This window comes from Taurulus bubalis, assembly GCF_910589615.1.
Source record: "Taurulus bubalis genome assembly, chromosome: 8".
Classification (NCBI taxonomy): Eukaryota; Metazoa; Chordata; class Actinopteri; order Perciformes; family Cottidae; genus Taurulus; species Taurulus bubalis.
The window spans coordinates 12,318,421-12,342,262 of NC_136596.1; the positions used below are offsets into that span (position 1 = coordinate 12,318,421).

Sequence of the window (23,842 nt, forward strand, 5' to 3'; positions counted from 1 at the left end):
GCAGCAGGTCACAGCAAGAGGTCAAGGGTCGCTTGAAGCAACACAATGTCAATATGGGACCTTCTCACACACAAACAGGATCACACGACAAATTAACTCTCTGAACAAGGTCACGTTTTGAATTGTGTTGACAATATTGCTTATTTTATGGTAATCACCTTAAGTACAATTATTCTTGTTTATGTAGTTTCTGCATTTGGCTTCCTATTACCAAATGAAAAAAGTTGCTTATTTTGGTATTCATCTCATTATCTCATCTAAAAAAAATACACACATTTTTTTTTCTAAATGTTGTTGTAGATGCATATGTGATTGCAAGAAAATACAATTCAGAAAAAAAAATAGTATGATGAATACCCTTTTTCTCTTTACCAAGTCAAATCTTACAGACTGGGGATCACAGTGTAAACAATAATGTGACAGACAAAGGGAAGACATGATCAAATAATATACTATTGTTGAAATTACCCTTTAAGGTCACAGACTACATTTTTATTTATATCTTCCAAAGGAAGTCTCACTACATATGTATATCAATATCATCACACCTTATCTGTTGGGGAAGTATTCACAATCATGCAGAAACCATTGAAGGTAAGCAATGAACCGTCTCTGGTACAAGATAAATGACAGAAATGTCTCCCTTTATCCAAAGTAATGTTGCGAATGTGCCCCCTTTTTCCAATCAGTGTTGCATTTCCTGAAAACAGCACAGAGTTACATTGTCTTAATTAGGACATATACAGCAATTTGGGGTTGAAGTGCTCCGTGAATACAATGTGCATCATCAGCCTAATAAAATATAACGCTAAAAATGAAGTCCGTTGGACTTGAGGCACGCAGAACAACATGATCCCCGCAGCAACATTTGGCTTTTCTGTCGGGAGACCGTGTGAGTGTATATGGATATATATATATATGTTTATACTGTAACGGTGTATTTTCTAGAGTGTAGAATCCCAAAGGAGGCGATAATTGAAATATGTTTGTTACTGTATAAATTATTTCTTTGGTATGGAACTGACAAAACTCTGCAAAGAAAAATGTGATAGGCTGCGGCTCCTTTGTCCTAGTTTGAGCACCACATTCAAGTGCATCAAAGTGTCAGCAATTGAAACATAAAAAATGGATAAGGACAACGGTGCAATTCTCCCAATTTTTTTTTCTAATAAACTGTCAATCAAACTGCCCCATGAATGACACGAATATAATATGATGCAGCATTCCATATCAAAGATCTCATCGATGCTCGTTCCCCCTTTGGCTCAATCTGAGGCCTGTCCTCCCCTCTTATTATTACCATCATCATTCGGACATGAAAGGAGAGAAACAAGTGCTGCACCATCGCCAAGGAGAAACCTTGATCTTAGAACATTTGCATTCGTCACCTAGTTCTACTGGATGTGTGAACACGTTACCAAGGTGCTCTCTGATTGGATGGCACTGAAAAGCTGGCATTCTGCTAATGCTTAAAGCAAGCAGGCTCTCCCTTCCCCCTCCATACACTGTCACACTCAGTTGGTGGCACTAGGGGGCAGTCCACTCTGTTGGTTGTTATTGGGAAGGAGGCATATACAGTAGGATTTTCATCAAAAGAAATAGGACACAACAAGAGTGAAAATGCATATATATATATATATATATATATATATATATATATATATATATATATATATATATATATATATATATAAATACAAATTAATTAATACATTAATTAATGTTGAATCCTTGATCTATTAGGTTTCTGTGAGCCTAATGTCCTGTTTTTTCAATATGAAAGACATTACACTGTGGTACAGCGTGGCTAATTCATTTGGAATGTACCATTAATTTGTTATAACAGTTGAGAACAGTTTTCCACAAAATTACGAATTACATATAAAAGACACAGAACATCAAATTAAAGTTGCTTGGCGGGTGAATATTCTTCCAGAGCAGTGCTAAAGTCAAACATATCTTATTGATACAACATGAGGGAAGTGATTCAATCGGGTAGCTCCCCGTAAACAATAGGCTGATCTAAAATTGTGAGTGGGCAGGCCACTGCTTGAATGTATTAATACTGCGTGATGCTTGAATGAATGATAAGCTGCACACAGCAGTACCCAATACATTTCACTTTAATTCAAAAATATTATTTAAAAAATAAAGGCCAAGATGTATTCGGAATAATGAAACTAAATATTTGACCTAAAAAAAGGGTGGAAATGTCACTGTTGGTTTACATTAAGCGTCAAAGAGAAGCAAATCATCTAAGCGCTGTGTACACACACACACACACACACACACACACACACACACACACACACTTTGAGCTGTAGCAGTTCATCTGTGGTGTATTGTCTATCAGAGAGCTGCTGATGAAGCATGGAAACCCCAAAGGAACAATGTTCATCTGGAAATTAATTTATGTAAGAGCAGTGGTGATTAGCACGAGAGCAGTCAGCCATTCCATACTTCCAGTACGGCAGCGGAGCTCAAATTTGAACCCAGACGAGATTGAAATGTACTTTACTTGGCAAGAATCTGTTTCTTTCCTCCTGCTTTGTACTAGCAACTGGTGCATGTTTAACTCAATTAAGTCAGAATACACAGACAACTTTATAAATGAAGCATATTTCCTATATGTTTGGATGGGAGTGATGAATGGGTTGGCATTGATGTGAGTGTGTCAAAGACGGACTAAAATTAAAATAAAATTTGCCCTCCACATAAATGTAGATGTGAATGTATCTTGGCTTCCTGTGTATTATGACATATGTAATGTATGTTATGCTCTTTGTCAACTGACAGATATACATAGATTCATATAACACTGTATGATACACTTGATCTCGTATATTTGTCTGTTTCAAATCAAATCTTGTATTTTTGACTGGATATTATTATGTATTGTTCTTTCCTAAACATAACCTTCTCACTACTACAAATGCTTGAATGCTTTGGGAATTGTTCCTGTATGCACTTATTATTATAATTTTTTTTTACAATAAAACAGTTTAACTTTTTTAATTGTCATCACATCTCTCCCTTGTTTAATGTTTTATGCTGCTTTGTGGAATTTCTAAACAATTTTGCAAAATAAATTTAATAACTATGACCTCCTTTTTTTTTTTTTTTTTAAATGTCCGTTTTTCAAAATCCCAGCTGTAGCTAAAGACACTTAAATGTTTTGTGTTACCTTCTCAGCTGTTGCCATGGTCATGAAAAGATGATAATTGCATTAGATTTAAGGTGCTAAATGCTAATCTCAGTCAACCAATCTGTAACTGCCACTCACTTCAGCAGGGGGGCTTTTCTGTTTGTCTGATCTTAGTCATAATTTGGAGATATCATCGTAAAGAAAGTAGAAAAGAAAAGAAAAATAAAGTAAAAAGAACAGGTCAGAGGAGCTCAATGTAAAGTGCTCTCTTTTGGGCCATTCACCATACTAGGTCAGGTCAGTCATGAAGTATGGCTGCTGCCTCTCAACATCGACATGAGGGTGGGATCACTTCTGTGTCACACAGAACGCACACGAATATTGTGCCACCCCTCCAGAAGCTGCTCAGTTCTTCTGGCTGTGATGTGGATGTTAGAGAGGGGGTCTCTGCTCCCCTCCCTGAAGCGCAGCTCCACGCCACTCTATGGAGAAGGGACCTGGTGAATAGATCCCACTCAAGAGGAATAAAGGAACCTCTCCACTGGTTTGTTTTGGAAGCTGTCTTATTGATCTGTCTACCTACGAATGAATGCATCGGCCCAGTTTTTTCCGCTCATGTGGACAATGGCACTCGAGGCTTGTATTGGCCGATGCTATTCCCAGAGAATGGCTTGCATTGACAGAGTTCCCACTCTTTTCTAGACATCACTTTCAAGGACATTCTCAGTGATGATCTAGCTGCTGATGGCGTATAGTATATAAGTCATATATACTAATAATAATACTAATGCAGTCTAGCTATAACTTATTATGAAGTCAACTGTTACACAATTAGAAATGATGACAAAATTGATCTTGTAATAGTACAAACACACAAGCAGACAGAACAAGCTACTTTATTAATTAACGTTAGCAGCTTACATGCTAACCATTTTAATATCATCCAACTGCTTAAAACCGGTTGGAAACCTTCATGTGACACGAGTTGAGCTGTGTTCACAGCATTTCTAAAAGATAACAGAGAGCAGCCAATTCCAAATATTCTGGTCCATAAACTATCATTTGAACGTTAATATAATCCATAACACAATTTCACACTTTCAGATGGCAGTGACATCTGTGTCGGTTAGAACTGAAAGATTGTGTATAGTTCAGTCTCAGCTAAAGGAAAATAGGATATTGTTGAAAAAATCGTCCAAGACAACCTGGTCAACCGTCTTCCAGGATTCGTTGGAACCCCGATTCAAAAGGAGATTTGTGGTTTCATCCCTTACCCTATTCTACTAATCTACATGAATAGAGAACAACAATTTAGAAAAGCAAATCAATGGCCACTAACACTAACTGCCAAATCAACGTCAGATTGCACAAGAACATGTTTCATAAGTAGACTGATAATGTAACACAATACAGCATTATTGAGCACAATTATTCAAGATACAATTTGAAATCTTGCCCGAGACCTTGGAGACTCAAACAAAGAGCCACTGTAAATGCAGAGAAAAGCTTAATAGGAGCCTATGTGCTTCTATTCTCCTATTAGAGAATAAAGCACTTTAAGGTTTAACAAAAGAGACATCGGTGTGTAACTATTGCGTCACTTAGGGTCCAACATGTGAATTTGAATAGGGTATATCATAATTTACTTCAAGCACATTAAAGCATGAATTTAAGGTCATGCCACAAAAAACAGCTCTGCAGTAAAAGCCAAAATTAGATGTAAAACAACACTTTATTCAAGTTATTGTTCAGGTTTTCTACATTGTCACATTTTCTTCATTCCAGTAATAAAAAAAAAAGAGGTTATTCGCCTGTCAGATATTCCAAAGGACCTACAACAGGTGAACAATTTTGCAATACACAAAATGTCAAATATTTAGCTTATATTATAACCAAATTTGAGGGACTTTCTATCCTGTAATTTGGAAGAAATGAGATAAGATTTAACAAGAGAGACAGTCAATGAACTATTTTGCTAAGAGTCTTTGGTTTGGCATCATTTCAATAGTCACTCTTTCTCTATCATCATACGTCTATGGAAATACTGTCATTTTTGTACTTTATCAAATTCACTAAAGTGAATATTGATACATTACATCTCAAAACTCCACAGCATTTAATGACTGTGACCAATGAATCCATCTGATAGTTCTACTTCTTAGGACTTTCAGCTGACCCAATGATGAGCTGCTCTTTCGACACTAAAAACAAAAGCTAATACATCCAGTACTTCACAGCAAATACAGCTTTGTAACTCTTTCTGAAATACTTCTAAGGCCATATATGCCAGTGAGCCAGAAATCCAGAGCATGAAGATACAATAAAAAAAGGACATAGTAAAGAACATAAATTTATTTAAGACACAATCTAAAGCAGAAATAAATACATGAAAGAACAATGTGTGTAATTTACTCAACACTTTCAGTGATAACAAACAGAAGAAACATTGCCTCATCAGGCCACTGAATTCAGAGTATCCCTGCTACTTCTTAACAGATCAGATCGTTGAAAAAAGGTTAATCTGTAACTGATTGGTCAAACACATTTATAAAAAAACCATCATGCACTCCAATAACAAAATAAAGTGTTTGATGTTAAAATTAGAAATATTTACATGCCTCGGCATGTGTAATAAATACAAAAACAACAATAAATCTATCAATGGAAATAGTCATTAGGACAAATTTGATTTAGTTTGAAAGGTAGAGTTCACAGATGGTAGTTAAGAGTTCAGGAAGTGCAGGGGATGGGGGGTGTTAAATCTGTTCAGCATTCAAATCATTTTTATGAAAACAAACTAGAAATTAGGCAGGATTGATACATTCATTATGTGCATATTCCCCATCCTTTAAAAACAGAAGCTAAGACTTTTGACATCAGGAGCTAAAAAAACATGACACGGTGCAGCTGGTTTTGTAAAATGTGTTTTGTACAAACCCAGAGCTGGATTTCATAAATTACAGCTCTATGACACAAAAATGACAAAATGAAATACCATGGTGCCACAAGATTGTGTGATCTGTAATTAATCTGGCACCACGTAGCCTACATTCCTGAATGGACTCGACAATCATATTGGCCATTTCTGACTGTTTGTGCGCACATTTACCGACCGAAGAATTACAGCAGGCAAAGACACTGTAAATACCGTTATGTCTTGCTGTGAACCAGGGCTTGCGATTCCCCAATTATTATGATGGATCTACAGAAAACAGAAGGCCCCATAGTTGTTGTACGGTAATAGTTTCAAAACACTAACACCAAATCTTTAGCCATTGGGACAGGGGAACAGACTCGCTTGGCACCATTTTAAAAATCAAAACTTTTACAATTTCACAATTTGATCCATCAGAAAAAGATTAAAAACAAAATAGAAAAATTGTTCTCAAATGAGTTTAAAAGCATTGGATGGGTAAAAGTTAGAAAAAGGAAAGCAGAACATAAAAAGGCGGTAGCTCATCAAAAGTAGTTGACATCTCCTTTTGATCAAAATGCCCATTCAGATTACAGCTGACCGACAGCAGAGATCCTATACACGCTGACAGACACACGGTAACAAGCACACACCTTTACTGAGCCCTCAGTGCTGTCCTCCCTTTAAATCATCTCTGCTGCTCAAAGAAAGAGCTTTAAATTCACTCAGAACTTCTAAAACGGCTCAGTTAAAACCAGGGAGGTTATGACGCAGATTAAACATTTAAATACATCAGCTTCAAGTCAATGAGATGTTTAACATCTCCACTTTCTTTTTTTGCAGGAACAGCTCTTCTTCCGTTGTCCACTCTCTGACCCCGTTTAGCTGAAAGCGATTCTCGGAATATCCACAGACAGCCCCTTCCTCCCTCCTGCTCCTATTAACAGACGTGCTGGTCCTTGCCACAACATTTTAAGACTATTTCAAACACTTTTGTGGTCTGAGGCAGTGGAATCGAGTAACATTTTACACATACTTTGTAAAGTTTTGATCTAAAGACAGATACAGGGCACAAGTATAGCAGTTATCAGTTTCCCTAGTACTTTAAAAACAAGAAAAACATAAGGGGATTTTAGGCTGATATGAAATCATACCTTAACCTCCACGAACATCTCCAGACGCAATGACCTAAATGTAGCTTCTTTACAATGCATCACTTTTAGAAAAATGCCCCATCACAGACTGGAATATAGACGGTATTCAACTCCTATGTCAAGGTCGTGTACATAGCTAGGCCTACCAACCAATATAACTAACCTAAACAGCATGAATCCAGTCATGCAGAGTAACCTCAGAGGGGTTTCCTGGAAATCTGTGATGTAATTCATCACTGACAATATAAGTTTAAAGAAGCCTTTGTGACCACAGACTATGAAAGGGATTTAAATTAGGACAGTCTGAAATTTGATCTTAATGACATGCATGAAGCTGCATTTAGGGCTTTCGAAAGGAAAAGACAGCACGATTCTGAAGATGTTACATGAGATCAGTAATGAAAAAATATGAACAAGAACATTAACAAATGTACCCCGACATTGGTGGAACTGAGCAGAACTGCCATGAAACACGTGAAATTAATAGTAATCAGCATCTGAGATAATAAAAAATGTTAACCTCACATTTTTTCAAAATTCACACAGCAAACTGGACCAATTTCTCATTACTATGCCAATTGACCTATTATTCTTCTAACACATACTTTAGTCTGTTATCAAGGTTTATAAATCTTGCGCTCAAAATAAAAAAAGGTAGTGGTCGTAGTAAAAACAATGACAAAAGTTCACAGAGTCATCTGTGAAGGAAGCACTGGAAGCTGAACCAGGAGCACTGATGATATTGGTCAGTCGTTGTTGAGGTGGTCAGAGGGAGAAAGGAAGGGAAAGGAGGAGTTGTGGAGCAGAGTCATCATTAGGCCTCCGTTACCAGCACTCAGTACTTTCTAGTCAGGCTGAACACACAGCAGCCCCGTGGGGATCTGACTGCTACTGCTGGATTGGTGGTGCTATGCCGCCATGAGATACTGATGGTAGAAGAGGCCAAATAGGGAGGTGGAGAAGAGGCAGGCAGCAATCCACCAAGTAAAGAAGGAGAAGAGGCCCCGGAAGAGCAAGGGGCTGAAGACAGTCCGCAGGCCTCCCAGAGCCACCGACAGCCGGGCTACCGACGCCCGGGCTCCTGTTTCTACCACTGAAGCTGGTATTGGGGCTGCTGTCGGCTGCCCCATCACATAGTCAGAGTTCATTTCATAGAGACAAGGCAGGTCTTCTTCAGGATAAACCCACCAGGAGTGTCCACCTGTAATAAATGAGACAAATGATAACAGGTTGAATTTTTGGCAGGCAAAGATATAAACTGGAAAATTCTGGAGCAGTGCATGACTCACCTAAGGTTTTTAGCAGCAAAGTTGTATGCAGCAGCATCACCAGTGGTGCCACATACTGTAGTGCGATTACACACAAGTAGTAAAAAACACGTGCAACCTGGGTGAGAGGAGGAATTATTTTACTATATCACTTTACACAAACTATGTATCGTGCAAGACATGGAGTTTTAACACCAAACACAGCTACTTTTTGTTTCTCCTTAAACATCAACAAATATAGGAACACAGCATAATACGGGTCTCATCCTACTGGCCAATATCTGTTTTAATAATGTTATATCTAATTAGGACTTTTAAATGACAGAAACTTTTCCAGACATTTTCTCTCTGTTTTTCAACTAAACTCAAACTAAGCACACTTTGTAGCGCCATATATTTTAATTTGGACATACATGTATAATATCTGATCGGGCACATTGTGAATAAGAATACGAGTTGTAGGATATGATAGGCTGGTCTGTATTAGACAAACTGTCACTACTTTGTGTTAGCTAGGGCTTTAAAAAAAGGGAACGATAGGCAAAGCTGATTAATCTTCCGAGGCAGTGGGATTCTCACAATGTCACAAGAAAAAATATCAAGAATGAATATCATATATCACACAAAAATCCATCTTGTCAGGCTTTAAGTAACACGTCGTGTCCGGTAAGCCAGAGCACAGAACAATCAGCATCCTGCGAGGAGCTATAGGCAGCTACCAGTGTGGCTTAGGTGTGTGTGTAAGACGACACAAAACAACAATGGCGCCTCCTGAAGAGGTTAGCGTAGATGCTGCAATAGCATCAGTTATATCAGAACTTCCTTGAAAGAAGAGCAAAGAACGGCACCGAAGGCTTTTCTCGATGGGAAAGAGGTTTTTGCTCTTTTGCCGGCTGGCTTTGGTACGCGTTTGATTGACAGATGGCTCGTAGATTCATCTGCCACATGTTTCTTAAAAGTGCAGTTTCCAGTAACGGCTTCTCAGATGGCTCTTTGTAACACCCCATCTGGTGGGTCAGGTTAGGAGCTGATGTGTTTAGCCACGACACGTTCACTGGTAATGTATCCAATTCCAAGTGCACCACAGGTGGGCTGCATGCCTCCTGCATAATGCATGTGCTGTGGACAGATGACTGAGTTTTGTGCTCTGTTCCTTAATTCACAAGACAGGGCCCTATGTGTCTGTATTTGCATTTAATAAAAGGATATTGCCTCTCATAAATTTCTCCACTTCTGCAAAACCAGCAAGGTGGCTTCATCTAAGCGATAACTACGGACCATAACACTGCTCTGCCTCTTAATCCACTCCAACAGCATGTGTTGAATGGGATATAGTCAACGTTTTGCATTTCTAAATCAATGCAGAATTGCAGAAGGGTAAATTAAGGATTATTATATCTTTTATCTTAATCACCATCTTCTGCAGGTCAACGGTACTTATCCGTCCCGCCTCCTTCTTCATCTGGTCCACACCCTTCTGGGCCAGGTTGAGGTAGGCCTGCAGATGATGTCTCATCATAGCGAGCCGGAGCACACACATCAGTATGATGGCCCATAACCGCAATGTGTCATACGTGTCCTCAGTCATCCTTGTGTTAATAGAAAGACAGGAGTGAGTAAGAAAGCACACATGACAAAGGCATGACAGCCTTTTCTGGCTTGAAAACTCGACACATCATGTTTCTGCGTCATCATTTGGATTGTATGCAGATATTATAATAAAGAAATATAGCAAGAACAAAGGAGTCATAGACAACTCGGAAAATAAATTAAAAGAGGGTGAAAGAGAGAGAGAGAGAAAAAAGGTGAAAAGGGGATATTGTAACATGAAATCTGGCTTTTTCACATTTGACCCTGATGGTATCAGTCACGGTTAGCAGCAGAAAGAGTAACACATGACACAATTCAAACTTGCAAGAAATGAAAGAGGTTGTCTGAGAATGAATAGCTAGATGACAGCAGTTAGAGATACACTAAAGAGCTTTCCCTGAGGTATGACTACATTTATTTACAGTCCAATTTGAACCCACGTAGACAATGCGTGTATTGTCACTTCATCTACGAGCCGAATGCATTTCTTATCTCATTGAACAATTCCATTTTCATAACTGCTGTTGCATTGTTTACATTGTTTCCAGCACAAAAGAGCCACAATTACTTTTATTTTCACTGCTTGCCAAGGTTGTCTAATTCCTCTCGTTTGAATGGCAGGTAATTAGTTTGCTGGATATCAAGGGAGTCCGACTGGCTTGCCTACCAAGTACAGATCAAACAACGGTACACATTCAGCACAGTCTTGTTTGCAAGAAATGTTTAGGCAATCTCATACATGAGCTATAAAAGCATCAAGAAGCATTAAAGTAACATAGTTACTTGAAATTTTACAAATAGTTCGTGAACTCAACAACAAAAAAGGTAAGATTTCTTATTAGCAAATTAGTTTGGCTTTGAGCACAAATCAAACGCAGTGAGTTGTGCTAGAATGACAACTTCAGATGTAGTGGCATGTACAGTATATCTGGACCAGACAAAAAGGATTGTAGGAACCAGACAATTACTTACAAAGGCACATTCTCCTTTTCAAAAGTGGGGTTTATTAGGTAGTCCTTGGTAATGGGCTTCACCCACAGCAGGACCATGATAAGAGGGGACAGGAAGTTGATATGAAGCAGAGTCCTATAGAAAAAGGGAGGTGAACGAGAAGATGCCCAGTTAAACCACTGGGGATGAGGTCCCAGGACAGAGGATGTATGTGTACAGATTGTAAAACCCTGAGGCAAATTTCTAATTCATGACTTTGGGTTATACAAAATAAATTGAATGATTCTTAACATTGAAAACCACTTACTGTAAAAGAGGACAAATTATTGGATAACTTGACCACCTTTACAGTTAGCGTCAAAGAGTGATTGCTAAATACAAAGATACTTGCTGAGAATTATCATCAATGACTCCCATGCATTTCGTGGGGGAAAAACTAGCTCGCTAAAATCTTTTTAACCTCAATTTGAAGTAAACATAATCAGGAATAAGGTCTATGCTATCAATGCAACTTCCCACGAGAGAAGATAGCCATGGCACAGATTTTGAAGGGCTTGGAGATAATCCCTGCTAGTGACAGGGTCTGCGGATGTAAGCTCATGACAGTTAAGAGGGGGGAATGGAAAAGGAGGCCATTTTGGAGAGTCTGCTATGCCAAAGTGGATTATCTGGATGTGACGTGCTCCCTGCTCTGCACCCCGATCATGGTGATGGACATGCCACCCAGTCAGTTCGGAAATAGAAATCTGGCCCAACTGAGGAAGTCTTCATCTGACTCACAGGGAGCTCTCTTCTATCTGACACTCTGAATAGGAGGAGGCAAGTACAGCTGCACTATATTTGGCTTCTTGGTACGCCAAGAAAGTACAGTTTGGAACTGGGGTACAGTTTGTGGCCATTTTGAACACCTTGTATATTCATTTAAAAAAAACGAGTGACGTTAAACATTTGGCCTAAATAGGGCCACAAGAGCAGCTGTAAAACATGACAAAAGTTAACAATCAAAGCACATAACAGTTTTTCCCTAACCAGGAACTAATCTTAAAGGTTGCATTTTAACAAAGATGTTCTTGACTTTCAACTGTTTACATCCTTACCATTAAGGATAACGTCATCAAATGTTTTCAATGAAAAACCCATAAGTGAAGACAATTACTGTTGTAGACTCACTGTGTAAATTTGCCTGTGGTCAGATTGAGAGCGTCGAGGTGCATCTGGGCCAATCGTAAACCAGGGAAAGTTAGAAAGGCTCCAATCAGGGAGCAAAGTAGGGCCAGGATCAGCTTGAAGGTCAGTTTAGATATGGGACCCCTGTGAAGGAGAAAACATAGCGAGATACTCTTGAGTCATAAAGAATTCATGAACGCAAAAATAATACCAAGAGAATACAGATTTTGTACTTACTGGGAGTCTAAGCCTTGGTGCTCCAGAAACTGTAAAGCACTGTCAGAGAAGTTTTCAAAACCTAAAGAAAATTAAGAAATCTTTGAGTGACTCATTGGGGCCAAACGTAGTAACATTTGGTTGTTACCAACAGGATAATTTATGAGAAAAACACAGTAGTGCACTCACCTGTCTCCAGACCAAACTCCAGGTAGTTTTCAGTGACAATGAGAATGGCCATGGCTTTGACAAAGAAGAAGAAAGCAAAAGTAATGCAGAGTGAACGCTCGCCTCCTTCCTCCAGCTTGAAGTAGTGGGCCGTTAGAGAGAAAAGGTTCTTACTGTGGGGACAGAGTCAAGGAAAGACATCTCCAGACACACACTGACATATGATGCAAATCTCAACCGCTTTACAGATATTCATATTTTCAATGCCTTTCACAAGTGCAATGGAAATCTAAATATGTCCCAGCAATCAAGCAGTTTTTACGGAAGTACAGAGTTTGTGCATTCTCGCAGGCCGTTTAAACCCTCAGCCCCTAAAATGCCACACAAACCCTACTGAATGTGAGGGTCTTTGGCTCCAATACGTGCCATAGTATATATGACTCCTGTCAACCTTGACCAGAAAGCTGTAAGGACAGAGCATGATTCTAAAGCAAACTGTGTTTGGCGATGGAAGTCTCAGTTTCTGCAACAATTCAGGTGACAGAGTCCCAATTTTTCACTCTCTTTTATTCCATTTCAAGAATGGTATTCAAGTCAGTGAAGTCTTCTCTTTCTCCCCAATGCCCATACCCCATCTATTCAGTACTGTGAAGACAGCTGTATAAACACTCACAAGACAAGTTCAAGGCAGCATGGGGTTGAAAAGAGGTGTTTGAGCCATCATGTGGTGGGCCACAATTAATATAAAACAGAGTTGGCCTGTCAACATTGGCTAAAGGTGAGGATATGGAATAGTATTTATACATTTGAGTAAAGAAGGAGGAAAAGCCAGATGCCATTAGATGCAGATACCTGAAGAGCATGCTGCTCCAGCGAATCAGTGAAGGTTAAGGCAGTAGAGCTGACAAGAGTCTTAAACATATCATCAGAGCTGAAACAGGAAAACTGAAAGCAAGTGTCCCATTAACACTTATATTGAGCAAACATATTCCCTCATCTTCATCTGTCCCCCAGTCTGTCCTTTTCCCCCAAGCATATCAGTCTGTTGAGCTGTGAAAATTGGGCATCCAATCTCCAACGTCGGCAGGAAATGACACACCATCTGACCACGATCAGCCAGGCCGACCACAAGCACTGGAAAGATTGATCCCTATGGTCGGTGGCAAGGATAATGCATATCATTTAACCATCATTCAGTGCAGCAAAATATCAGGTAGCTGTGGAGGATAAAGGTGCTGGCAGTAAAGCCCGTAGGAGCTCGAGCAGTCATTTTATAGTCTCTCTCCACCACTGCTGCTGCATTCACACAATCAAGCTAGAGTGATTTGCTCTCCTATAGACTTTAACCGAAGACATATATAGGACGAGCGTGAACAATGGAAAGTGAAAATAATGATAATGTGCGTGTACTGAGAAGAGTCCATAGAAAATAAGTTTGTTCAACTAAAACCTAAAATGTTGCCTATAACAGCATAAATGTGTGACCAATTTAAAGATGAGATTTAACAATCCGATTTAAATAAAGGCTAACCAAGACGTAAAAATAAACTGATGGAAGGATACAGGACAAAAGCGAGTACCAGCAGGGACCAGACCACACTGATGTTCATCTCTCCCAAGGGCTGAGCCACACTGTAGTAGAGTTCTGTTATCAGATAGACCACAGTTGCTGCTACTGTGAAATCCACCAGCCACTGGAACTCTGGGAAGTAGTGTAATGCTGGGGACATAGAGAGTATAATTGAGTACAAATAATACAAATATGAAATGCACAGCAACAACGTTCATGCAAAAGGTATGTGTGGTTGAAGAGTAATGTTTGAACTGTAACTATATTTAGATGTATACCTAATGTGTCGACTTCTGCAATGCATTTCGTCTCCAGTTGTAAATCTATGTCCTTGGGAACTGTCAGTAGCTTATTCTCTATGTGACCATTGTGCTTCCTAGGGCAGAGGGGAGAGAAATGCAAAACAACTAAGGTTAGGAAAACAGAAACAAACTCCAAAATGCAAGTGAACCAAATGTTAGATCATAAACATTATTTTATCCTGTGAAAAAAATTAAAATGATACAATACATAATTATGTTGAAAAGACATCCTTTTAGTGGGGTTCTTTTTGTTAATGATATTTTTGTTTCGGTTTTTGTCTCATCTTGGTTTTTATACAATTGACAAGAGGTAGCCGTTCCACCTATTTGCACTCAATGCAGCTCTGGCATCCAATGTTAATAGTTGGGAGAGGTCTAGTTACTTTTTATTAATATTTATACTCCTGGACTCTTCCATAACAAGCGGGAAGGAGGCTGCAATACACATAGTAACAGCGCTAAATCGCTAACAGCAGGCAAATGGAGAGCTGTTCTTTAGGCTCTAGGCTTGAAGAGCTGTCTGGTGGGCCTCCTCAATTCTGTGCTTTGTTTGTTCAGCCCTGTGTGTGTGTGTGCTGGATTCATAGGACAATACCACTGTAAGACTCTAGGCCCAAACATGCCCTGGACAGATTTCATCTGTGAGGCACCTGACAGGGAGAAAAAGGACTAAGCATCACCCCTGACTGAGGGAGTCAGGCGATTAACAAAGGAACGGAGCTGCATGGCACGAGCTGGCAAAAGGACAGTGGTTCATCTTTTTCTTTCAGGGATTACTGAACATGTGGTGCTAGAGAGCCTTGACCTGCCTCATACAGGGTCAGAGAAAGGACTGCGCCTCAAAACTGCGAGGTTAGAAGCTGGACACACCGAGGAACAGTGAGGATTACCTTTCTGTTGAGACTCAAATTTAAATTCACACTTTAAAAGAGTACAAAAGAAACGGTACTTAATTCACGTGTTCAACATATGGTTCAACTTCCACCTGCAGCCTCAAATCTAATAGTAGTTTTTTGAATTGCAAAGTAGTCTTGATGGAAACTCATCTTCTAGAATCAAAGCTTGACATCTGACCACTTTGAAGACATAACACTGTTTGGGAAACTTTGATTTCAGAGAAGATGCAATCCTTTTAAAGTATCATTCCCTAAAATAGCCTAATAGTAATGGCTCCAAAAACAGTACCAACTTTCCTCACATCCACTAGACAGGGACACTTCTAAGCCCAGTTGCTCTGAGCCTCGATGAAGAGCCAAAACAACAAAAACAGACGTCTGCCTCCTTACTTCAAACAGGCCTTAAATGAGCCACATAAACACATCAGCTTCATCTGTTTGCCGACATGCCTGTGGTCTCCATCCATATCAAATGTCTGCTTCTCATCTTTTCTTTCCTCTCTGATGAAAGGGGTGCCTTTCGTACCTCCTGTGCGCTACTGCATTTCCCCAACTCATAAACAATAGCCCGTCTTCATTGGCCCCCCTACTTACCGGTCTTTCTTCTTCTGTCCTTTTTGTTTCCCAGCTAAGCTCCTCAACTCATCTTCCGTAGGGTGCTGATACCACCGCAGACTGTGAACAAAGAAAGGAGAGAGATGTGGATTCAGGTTGGGACATGGACAGAAGGAAAGACTGAAAAGAGGACACAATAAAGCAGGTTTTTCAGACACACCACACACACACTCTAGATGTGTTGTCCTACTATGCAATAATTAAAAAATACAATGTAAAACAATATAAATCAAATTAATTCTGAAGTATGGACAGTAAGTACAGATAATAAATATATTTTGCAGAGCTTTACTTGATATCAGCAACTCTGATACACATCTAAAAAACACTTGTGAGAGGCTATACAACAGCAAGGCTGTCTGGCTTGAAATAGGAGCCAAGTTAAGAGCATCCATTTGAACATTTTGGCACACTCCTTAACTTTGTTTAGAAACCCTCTTGTCAGAGCATCTGAAGACGCACTCTGCATGGTAGAGGAGGATAGAAGGAGCACAGTCTGTTTTTCCCCCATGTACATTTATTTATGTGCAGGAAAATTAATTACAAAATATTCTGGAGGGACATTCAAGGCTTTCTGCTTCGGGCAAAAGTTGTGCCCTGAAAAGAAAACAAATTGAATTATTAAATGTGTTTCAAGAAGTTGTTTACTGAAAAACACATGTGGCGCTAATTAGATGAAACGATGCGGGAACTTCTATTTTTAGTCACCGTCCTCTCGGGTCATCCCAATATTTGAAATGCCCCTTTGGTCTTTGCAGAATGATTTAATGATTATTTTTCTTCTTCTCTCCAAACCCCTTTTCAACACTCTGTCGTCTAAGTTAACATTTTGATCGCCATTGTTCTGGACTTTTTTTAAATTAACTAAAGAAAAAAATGAACTGTGGCATTTAGAAAAACTATCTGAAACAGCATGTACAGGATGTTTCATTACCTGCCACTGCAGAGTAGCCATCTTGCGAAGGAATAATGAGGTATGATTTTCTGAATTACACTGGCCATTACCATGGTAACCACCAGCTGCACACCAATCACACCCTGTGGAAAAAGGATGGGGGTTTAAAAATCACATAGAAATAATAATTATACATGCCATAAAGCAGTTAGACATATGAAGTACTTGTTTAATTAGACTTAGAGGCTGAAGCATATTTTCCAATAGTACCATAGAAGTGTCTCAAATGCCATTTGAAGTCATACACATAATACACACATACATACATACATACATACATACATACATACATACATACATACATACATACGCAATATCACTGCCTCTAGTATTTCTGAGCCCGATTTGTTGGCAGTACAATGAGTGAATTTCATCTTCATTTGGCATTTGATTGTCCCCGGAAAAGAATATAGTAATATTTGTAGTAACCATGACACTTGACCTTTCCTATAGCTCGACCATCAGATCAAAACAACTTTTTGGACTATGCATGCGTTTAGCACATTTCATGTCAATGCACAAAGATGATACAAGCTTTTTATTGGCATCACTGCATGGCTCTTTCCGCTATGTTTGGTGCTTGATTAACAATGCAGTCAATAACAAAGACTACACTAGATTGTTCTACATGAAAGACCACAGTACGTTTCTTTAAAAATACTGTAGGAGGGAAAGTTGTTGAAAGATTAGGCTCCACAACCTTGATAAAAAGCCAGAGCTCAAACACAGAACGACCTTTAACACCTAGATAGAGTGCATTCTGTAGTAGCTAGGAGTTACACACTTTAATGTTGTTCAGTCAAACCAAACACATGAATTAAGCTTTGTTCCTCATATCACTTCTTTTCATATTTTACTTGAAACAGTTGTGTGTATTACATGGTCATTTCTAACTTAACCAAGAGTTATAGAAACAAAATGCTGACACTGTGGCAATCTTAAAGCCAATTCATACTTTCTATGAGTCTTCAAAGATTTGCTTTGGTCCACGGCGTGCCTTATGCTGCGTTCACAGCAAAAGAGTTGTGAATTATTCGCGCGAGTAGATTACATGTAAAATCAATGCACAGACGCAAATGGTTGCGAAAAAGCGAATCTCCTGTTGGGCGGCGTGAATGAGGCGAAAAAGCGTTCAACTGGGGCGAAAAATTCGCCTGACGCTGAATTGCGAAACTCACTGCCATCTTGCCGTTGCTGATTCAAACTGCTGCTGGTCCGCCTGAAGTAGCGCTGGAAACGGCACTCATTCAGACACAGGTCAGAGCTGTGTGTGCCTACGGACAATATTATGAACCAAGACACGATGGCGTTTGATGTTCCTACGTTGGTGGGACTTCCACAACAAGTATAAAGCAGAACTAGTGCTTATTTCAAATGGTGGATGGTGGCAATGGTAACTGTTTTCACAGAGTAAAGCCACGGAGTAAAGACACGGAAAAGCCGCGCCCCAGTTCCTCCGCTGAAAAGTGAATTAACCACAAACTCGAGCAAGTAAACTCAGGCGAAAAAGCGTTGCGAAAAAGCGTTTTGGGTGTGAACGAAGCATTAGGCTTGAAATCAACATTAACAAAGTACATACAAAGAATATGAAGACAGCCAAATGACATTGAACTCCTGGCAAACAACGTTATGGTGCATTATTGCTTCCAATGTGTATTTGGAAATAGAAATGCGTCGTAGGCCAGACAGACTCTTAATTGTAGTATGAAGGGAAACACGCATGTGCAATCTGTAAAGTTCCAAGTTTCCATTGATGCAGAAAGTATGTCGAGGCTTTATAGGCTTCCAATGTACACCAAGTGCCTTAACATGACAACAGTTTTCCTTATAACTCATGTAACATCATGGTAAATAAATCCCCACCACTTTGAAAAACTTTGCATGATTAGTCAAACAGGTTTGAGATGATGATTGAGATTTGGCAATTGGAAAACATTTTATACACCGTTTCTTCCAAAGTAGTTCTGCCTTCTATCGTTGTATTCGGACATTATGGACAATGATGCAAGTCAATGAGTAAGACCGTTTCCTAGCACTACTGGATTTACAGTATTTTAGCAGGTATTTGATTAAGGCTACTATATTAGCCGAAAAAATACCTTCACATTTGGTTATTTTATTTATGAACTCTTCCACTAAATATCATGATAGGTATAATTTATCCAATTTTACTTTGAGAGAGAGATTGCACTTTAATATCTCCCACCCCAACTATAACCACAAAACTACAGTATACATATAAATATTTTTGCCACATATTGGGTAAAAAAATGTAATATAAAAATTTAAAAAACACACCAGTTTTTCTAATTTTCATTATAAGGGATTTAATCGTTAACTAACCATCTATTGTAATTTGAGTAAATGTAGTGGTGTAAATACAATGTTAACTAAATTCCACTCTGTCTGCAACATCTGTCCCAATGTCTCAATGTGCCCAGGAGAATGAACAGCCAGCACTCCTGTGGTAGGTACCCAACGATTTAGCAACATGAGGAGCTCAATATCAACCAAGCACACTTAGATCAATATTCACTTAAGCTTAAAAGGCCAGAATCATTTCTATCATGCAGCGCTTATATCCTTTCGCTGTAGGTAAGGTCTGCGAGTTGGTTTATCTTTTAAGAAATCATTGATATCTGTGCCTGCACACACTTGAGCAAAGAGAACCAATTAGCCAACTAATCCCCAATTAAATATTTTCCTTTTTTTCCAATAACAGTCTTAAGTCTGTATCTGCGAGCACATGGGCAAGTACAAGTGAATCTACTCTTGCAAACTCATCACCTACATACAAAAATAAAAAATCCTGCACCCTTTGTTTTCTCAACATGATGTTTCCACATAAATATATGTTAGGCTAAACAAAACCCCATGCCCCGAGTCTACTCAATAGAGCCTATTCACCCTAAAAGGGTCATTTAAAATGCAAATTTCACTTGGCAATTTGAGAATAGTTTAAACGTTTTTAATATAATGAGAAACTAAGTCAGGACTCAAAATTTCAAAAATACAGACTCTAAAAATGTGCCCTCTGGGTCAGACCCTCATCTAGCAGGTGCTTGGCCTTTCATGGGAAGCATTAAGGCTACCTTTTGCCTTTTAGTTCATGGTAATGTTTATAGTGTCTGAGTCTCACTTTTTTTCCCCCTCACTGAGCCAAACAATATTCTCTCCTTCCAGCAATTAACACCGATTAAAATAATGCCCCAGCTCACCATTCTCTGGTTTGGCTAAACTTCAAATTGATTTGTGCACCATCAAGTCCCCTTTTTTGTTACTAAAGCATTCAGCATCTTTACTTAAGCTTCCGGTTCATTCTTATATCAAATCTTCTTAAAAAAAAAAAGGACCAAACAAGTCCAAAGTTCTACAATAGCAATCCATTATTTAAATATTTCAAAAATAAATTTGGTTTGGGGCTTAACTGCAATTAACATGCTAACCTAATCTAACAAACATCCTGCTTTTAGCATACTGCAAACTTTCATCATAGTTAAGAACTCTGCGCATAATACTAGTGAATATATTTCTGAGAGATGGTTAAACCTATGTCAGACTTCTTTAGGTAGAGGAGGAAGTGAATGACACCTAGACAGGCCAGATGATGAGGGCAGACCTGTACACTAGACCTAGATTTTAGATTGGTCATGGGAGCCCCAGTGTCACCCTGCATGGGGTTAGCTCCAAAAGCTTAAATCCATACCTCTGCTGGTGTCCGAGGGGAGAGTGGGCAACATTAACTTGGCAATTATACTTGGTAAGATGTGATGCGTGACCAAACACAACCTCTGACTCAAGACATTCACCATGTGAGCAATGGTCATGATATATAGGCCAAACGCAAACCGTCTTAGTTTGGTGGATGTTGACCATTCTCTGTGGGAGGCCTGCAAGGATCTCAGGCCTGGGGGAAATTGTGTCAGCATGGACTCTCTTATCTTCCCCAGTCCGTTTGACCCCCTCCACACAACAACCAAATGAAATCTGTAGGGGGTAGAGAGTCGGCACTGGAGTGATAAACACCGTATTTAAGAGCTCAAACACCTCACTACTACTTTGCCCATGAAAGTAACTTTGAAGCAGTGAAACCCCTCATTGACCAATGCTTCCCCAGTGTCATACATCTTGACTTCTCTTGGTTGTATTTAATCCTATGAGACTGTTCAACTATGTATTGCTATTGCCTGGTGGAAATATAAGACAACACTTTCTAATAGAAATATTGCTGCTGTGGTTAGATATGGGACATAGTGTATATCAGAATGGCTCAGGGAACAACAGTAAGGGTTGTCATTGGCAAACATTTTGAGAAATTGGCAACCAATTCTTGGCCTTTGGTTGCCATCAGTGCAACCATTTTTTAACATGTGAAAAATAGGGACAGCAAACAGCAACATATGCACCCAAGTCTCTTCAGCTGCATATGGAAGGAGACAAGCTAATGTTGGTGTCATTTGAGGGACCCACAATCCCAGACTTAAATGCTGAAGGGCTAATGGATCTGTGGGGGAAATCAGCACTAAGGTCCAAAAACACAAAAAGGAGAGAATGGGTGAACAAGCAACCTGTGACTTGCTGGATTCCTCTTTGAGGGAGCTGTGAAGAACATGACAACAGCTGCACTACTGGTTTTTTGTATACCAGGAATGGACATTAACACTAAAGATAGAAAAGTATGTAAACAATCAGAAAAAACACAATTTGCTAAACATTTTGTTTGGCCACTGAAATTAAGTTTGTATTCCTTTGTGTATCTTTACATTATTAATCTGGTGTATAACTGCATAGTATCTTAACTATTCAAACAAAAGCAAAAAAAAAACACAGTTTCAGTTTCGGCAACCAAAAGCTGAGGCCTTGTATTGTCAGAGACTAGATGAAATCCTGGATGTTTGTCATATCTGCGATAAAGTGTAACTTAAGGTTGTTGTTATTTTGTCCCTTCCCCTAGTATTGTATACACAGGTGGTGCTACAATAAACTGGAAACGTCCACAACGTATTGGATTGTTAACTGCTAGTGTTAAAGATTACTTGCCTGACAACTATTGTGCTGTCCAAGCTGCTGTAACAGAAGATACAATACAGCAGAATGTGGACATTCTGATTGCATGAGAGGAAGAATAATACACATCAACTCCCATAGTAAATACTCATAACAGAATTCCAAACAAAAAAATAAATGGACCTCCCCAAATTGTTAACTTGCATCCCATCTTACTGTTGATATTGTCAGATTTAGCACGGGTTGTGTTGAGATTCAAGACACCAACTGTGTTTAAGGAAATTTAAAGATTATTGGGTGCTATAACAAATGCACACTGTCATGGATGCATACAATCATAACTGCCAATTATTTGACCAGCCTAAACGGTAAGGAGACAGACACAGTGTTGCAGTTAACAACTATCAATTGCCCTCAGTAAGTTCAAAATGCCAACATTTTCTAGACAGGTTTTATAAATCCCTTGAAATGAAGGTCAGCACACCTTGACTTCTCCCAAAGGTGTCCTGCTGCCAGCTAAATAGCTACGTTAAGCTAACTACTGGTTTGTACGATTCATACAGCTACATTGAACTCATCTTCAACCTCTAAAGTTACCCTGAAACACTAGCAAATGTGAGTAACGTTACTCCAAAACACTGTATGTGAATGAACACAGTGAGCACATATAAAACAGTAACATCACTAGACTGCAGTCTACGATGCCGTTTAACCAACACTAGCCAAAGAGCTAGCGTTACACTGGTTAGCCGGCTACATATACCTGCTCTGGCTAGCAAGCTAAGCTAGCGTCACACTGCAATCGCTATAACAAATTGGCTGAAACATCAATTGGTAAGCAACGTTGCAGTAATTTCGGCATGTAAACGGTTGTTATTGACTAATAGGAGAGCTTCAGCGTTGCATTCAGGTGCTCGCTGTCATACTCACCATGTTGATGCAGTGCAGCTGAAACGGACTTTACCCCAACAACACTGAGCACCCCGAGTCGGAAATCAAGCGGCGAGGAGCACATAAGCCCTTCTTGCGACGGTTATGCACAAAATGAAGGGGTTTCTTATTCAAAGTGTCACCGTTTTCATGCGGAGATGGGTTACATCGTCAAAAATCAATGGATTCAACCTCCGGTCCCAAGTATTTTCAACAGCAGTAGAGGTCACGCTAAAACTCCGGGTAAGAAGGTGTCTTCAGATATGCCTGTAAATAAATAGTAAAATATGAGGATTTAATGATTTTAATTCAAACAAGTTAAAATAAAAGTATGGTTATACATACATTAAATGTACGTGTGTGTGCTGTAATTCTTAATTTAACTTAACAATTACACTGATGTTGTAATTATGTACAGGATTAGACAAGACCACTATAAGAGACCGGGACCGCCGCAATAGGAAGAGAGAGAAGATACACCGCTACACATCACAGATCTGTACCTGCATCCGATGACTGGCAGTGGACAGTTGTCACTCTGACGAGTACGCAAATCACACAGTCTCCCCTCTTCTGCTTTTGTTGTTCTGCCTCTCTGGATGTGATTATTGACACCATACACGTTGCGGCTGTATCAGCTGGTTAATGAATCAAGCTGTGGGCTGTTTCTGTGACGGGAGGCTTGACCCTCTTTGCTACTCAAGTTGTTAAGTACTATACAGGCAATAACTTAACTGTAAGGCAAATAATTACAAAAAGGGCTACAGCAACGTAGTCCTAACTAAACAAATGAAACCTGTCAGAAGGACTCAAATGCATCTCATGTATCTTAAGACCAGTGGCCACAGAAAACCATTAGAAAAAACAACAAAGATGTTGCTTATAGTGATTGTATTTCGACAAGCACTACACCAATGCATGGCAGTTATTGTATGAGTTTCTGATGATAAAGAGATTTTTATTTTACTGACATTTAACATGAAATCCTCATAAT

At 39.3% G+C, this 23,842-nt stretch overlaps 1 protein-coding gene across 1 annotated transcript; it reads right to left on the reverse strand.

The window, feature by feature from the left end:
* Positions 1-7,946: 7,946 nt before the first annotated feature.
* On the reverse strand, positions 7,947-22,878 carry tmem161b (transmembrane protein 161B). Its single transcript, XM_079222064.1, has 12 exons — positions 22,849-22,878; positions 16,891-16,994; positions 15,936-16,016; positions 14,422-14,519; positions 14,137-14,293; positions 12,595-12,746; positions 12,427-12,487; positions 12,193-12,333; positions 11,044-11,157; positions 9,896-10,070; positions 8,503-8,599; positions 7,947-8,414 (listed from the first exon to the last, which is right to left on the reverse strand). The coding sequence occupies exons 1-12, from the start codon at positions 22,849-22,851 to the stop codon at positions 8,122-8,124; spliced, it is 1,476 nt and encodes a 491-aa protein (XP_079078190.1). The 5' UTR covers positions 22,852-22,878; the 3' UTR covers positions 7,947-8,121.
* Between the last annotated feature and the right edge of the window lie 964 nt (positions 22,879-23,842).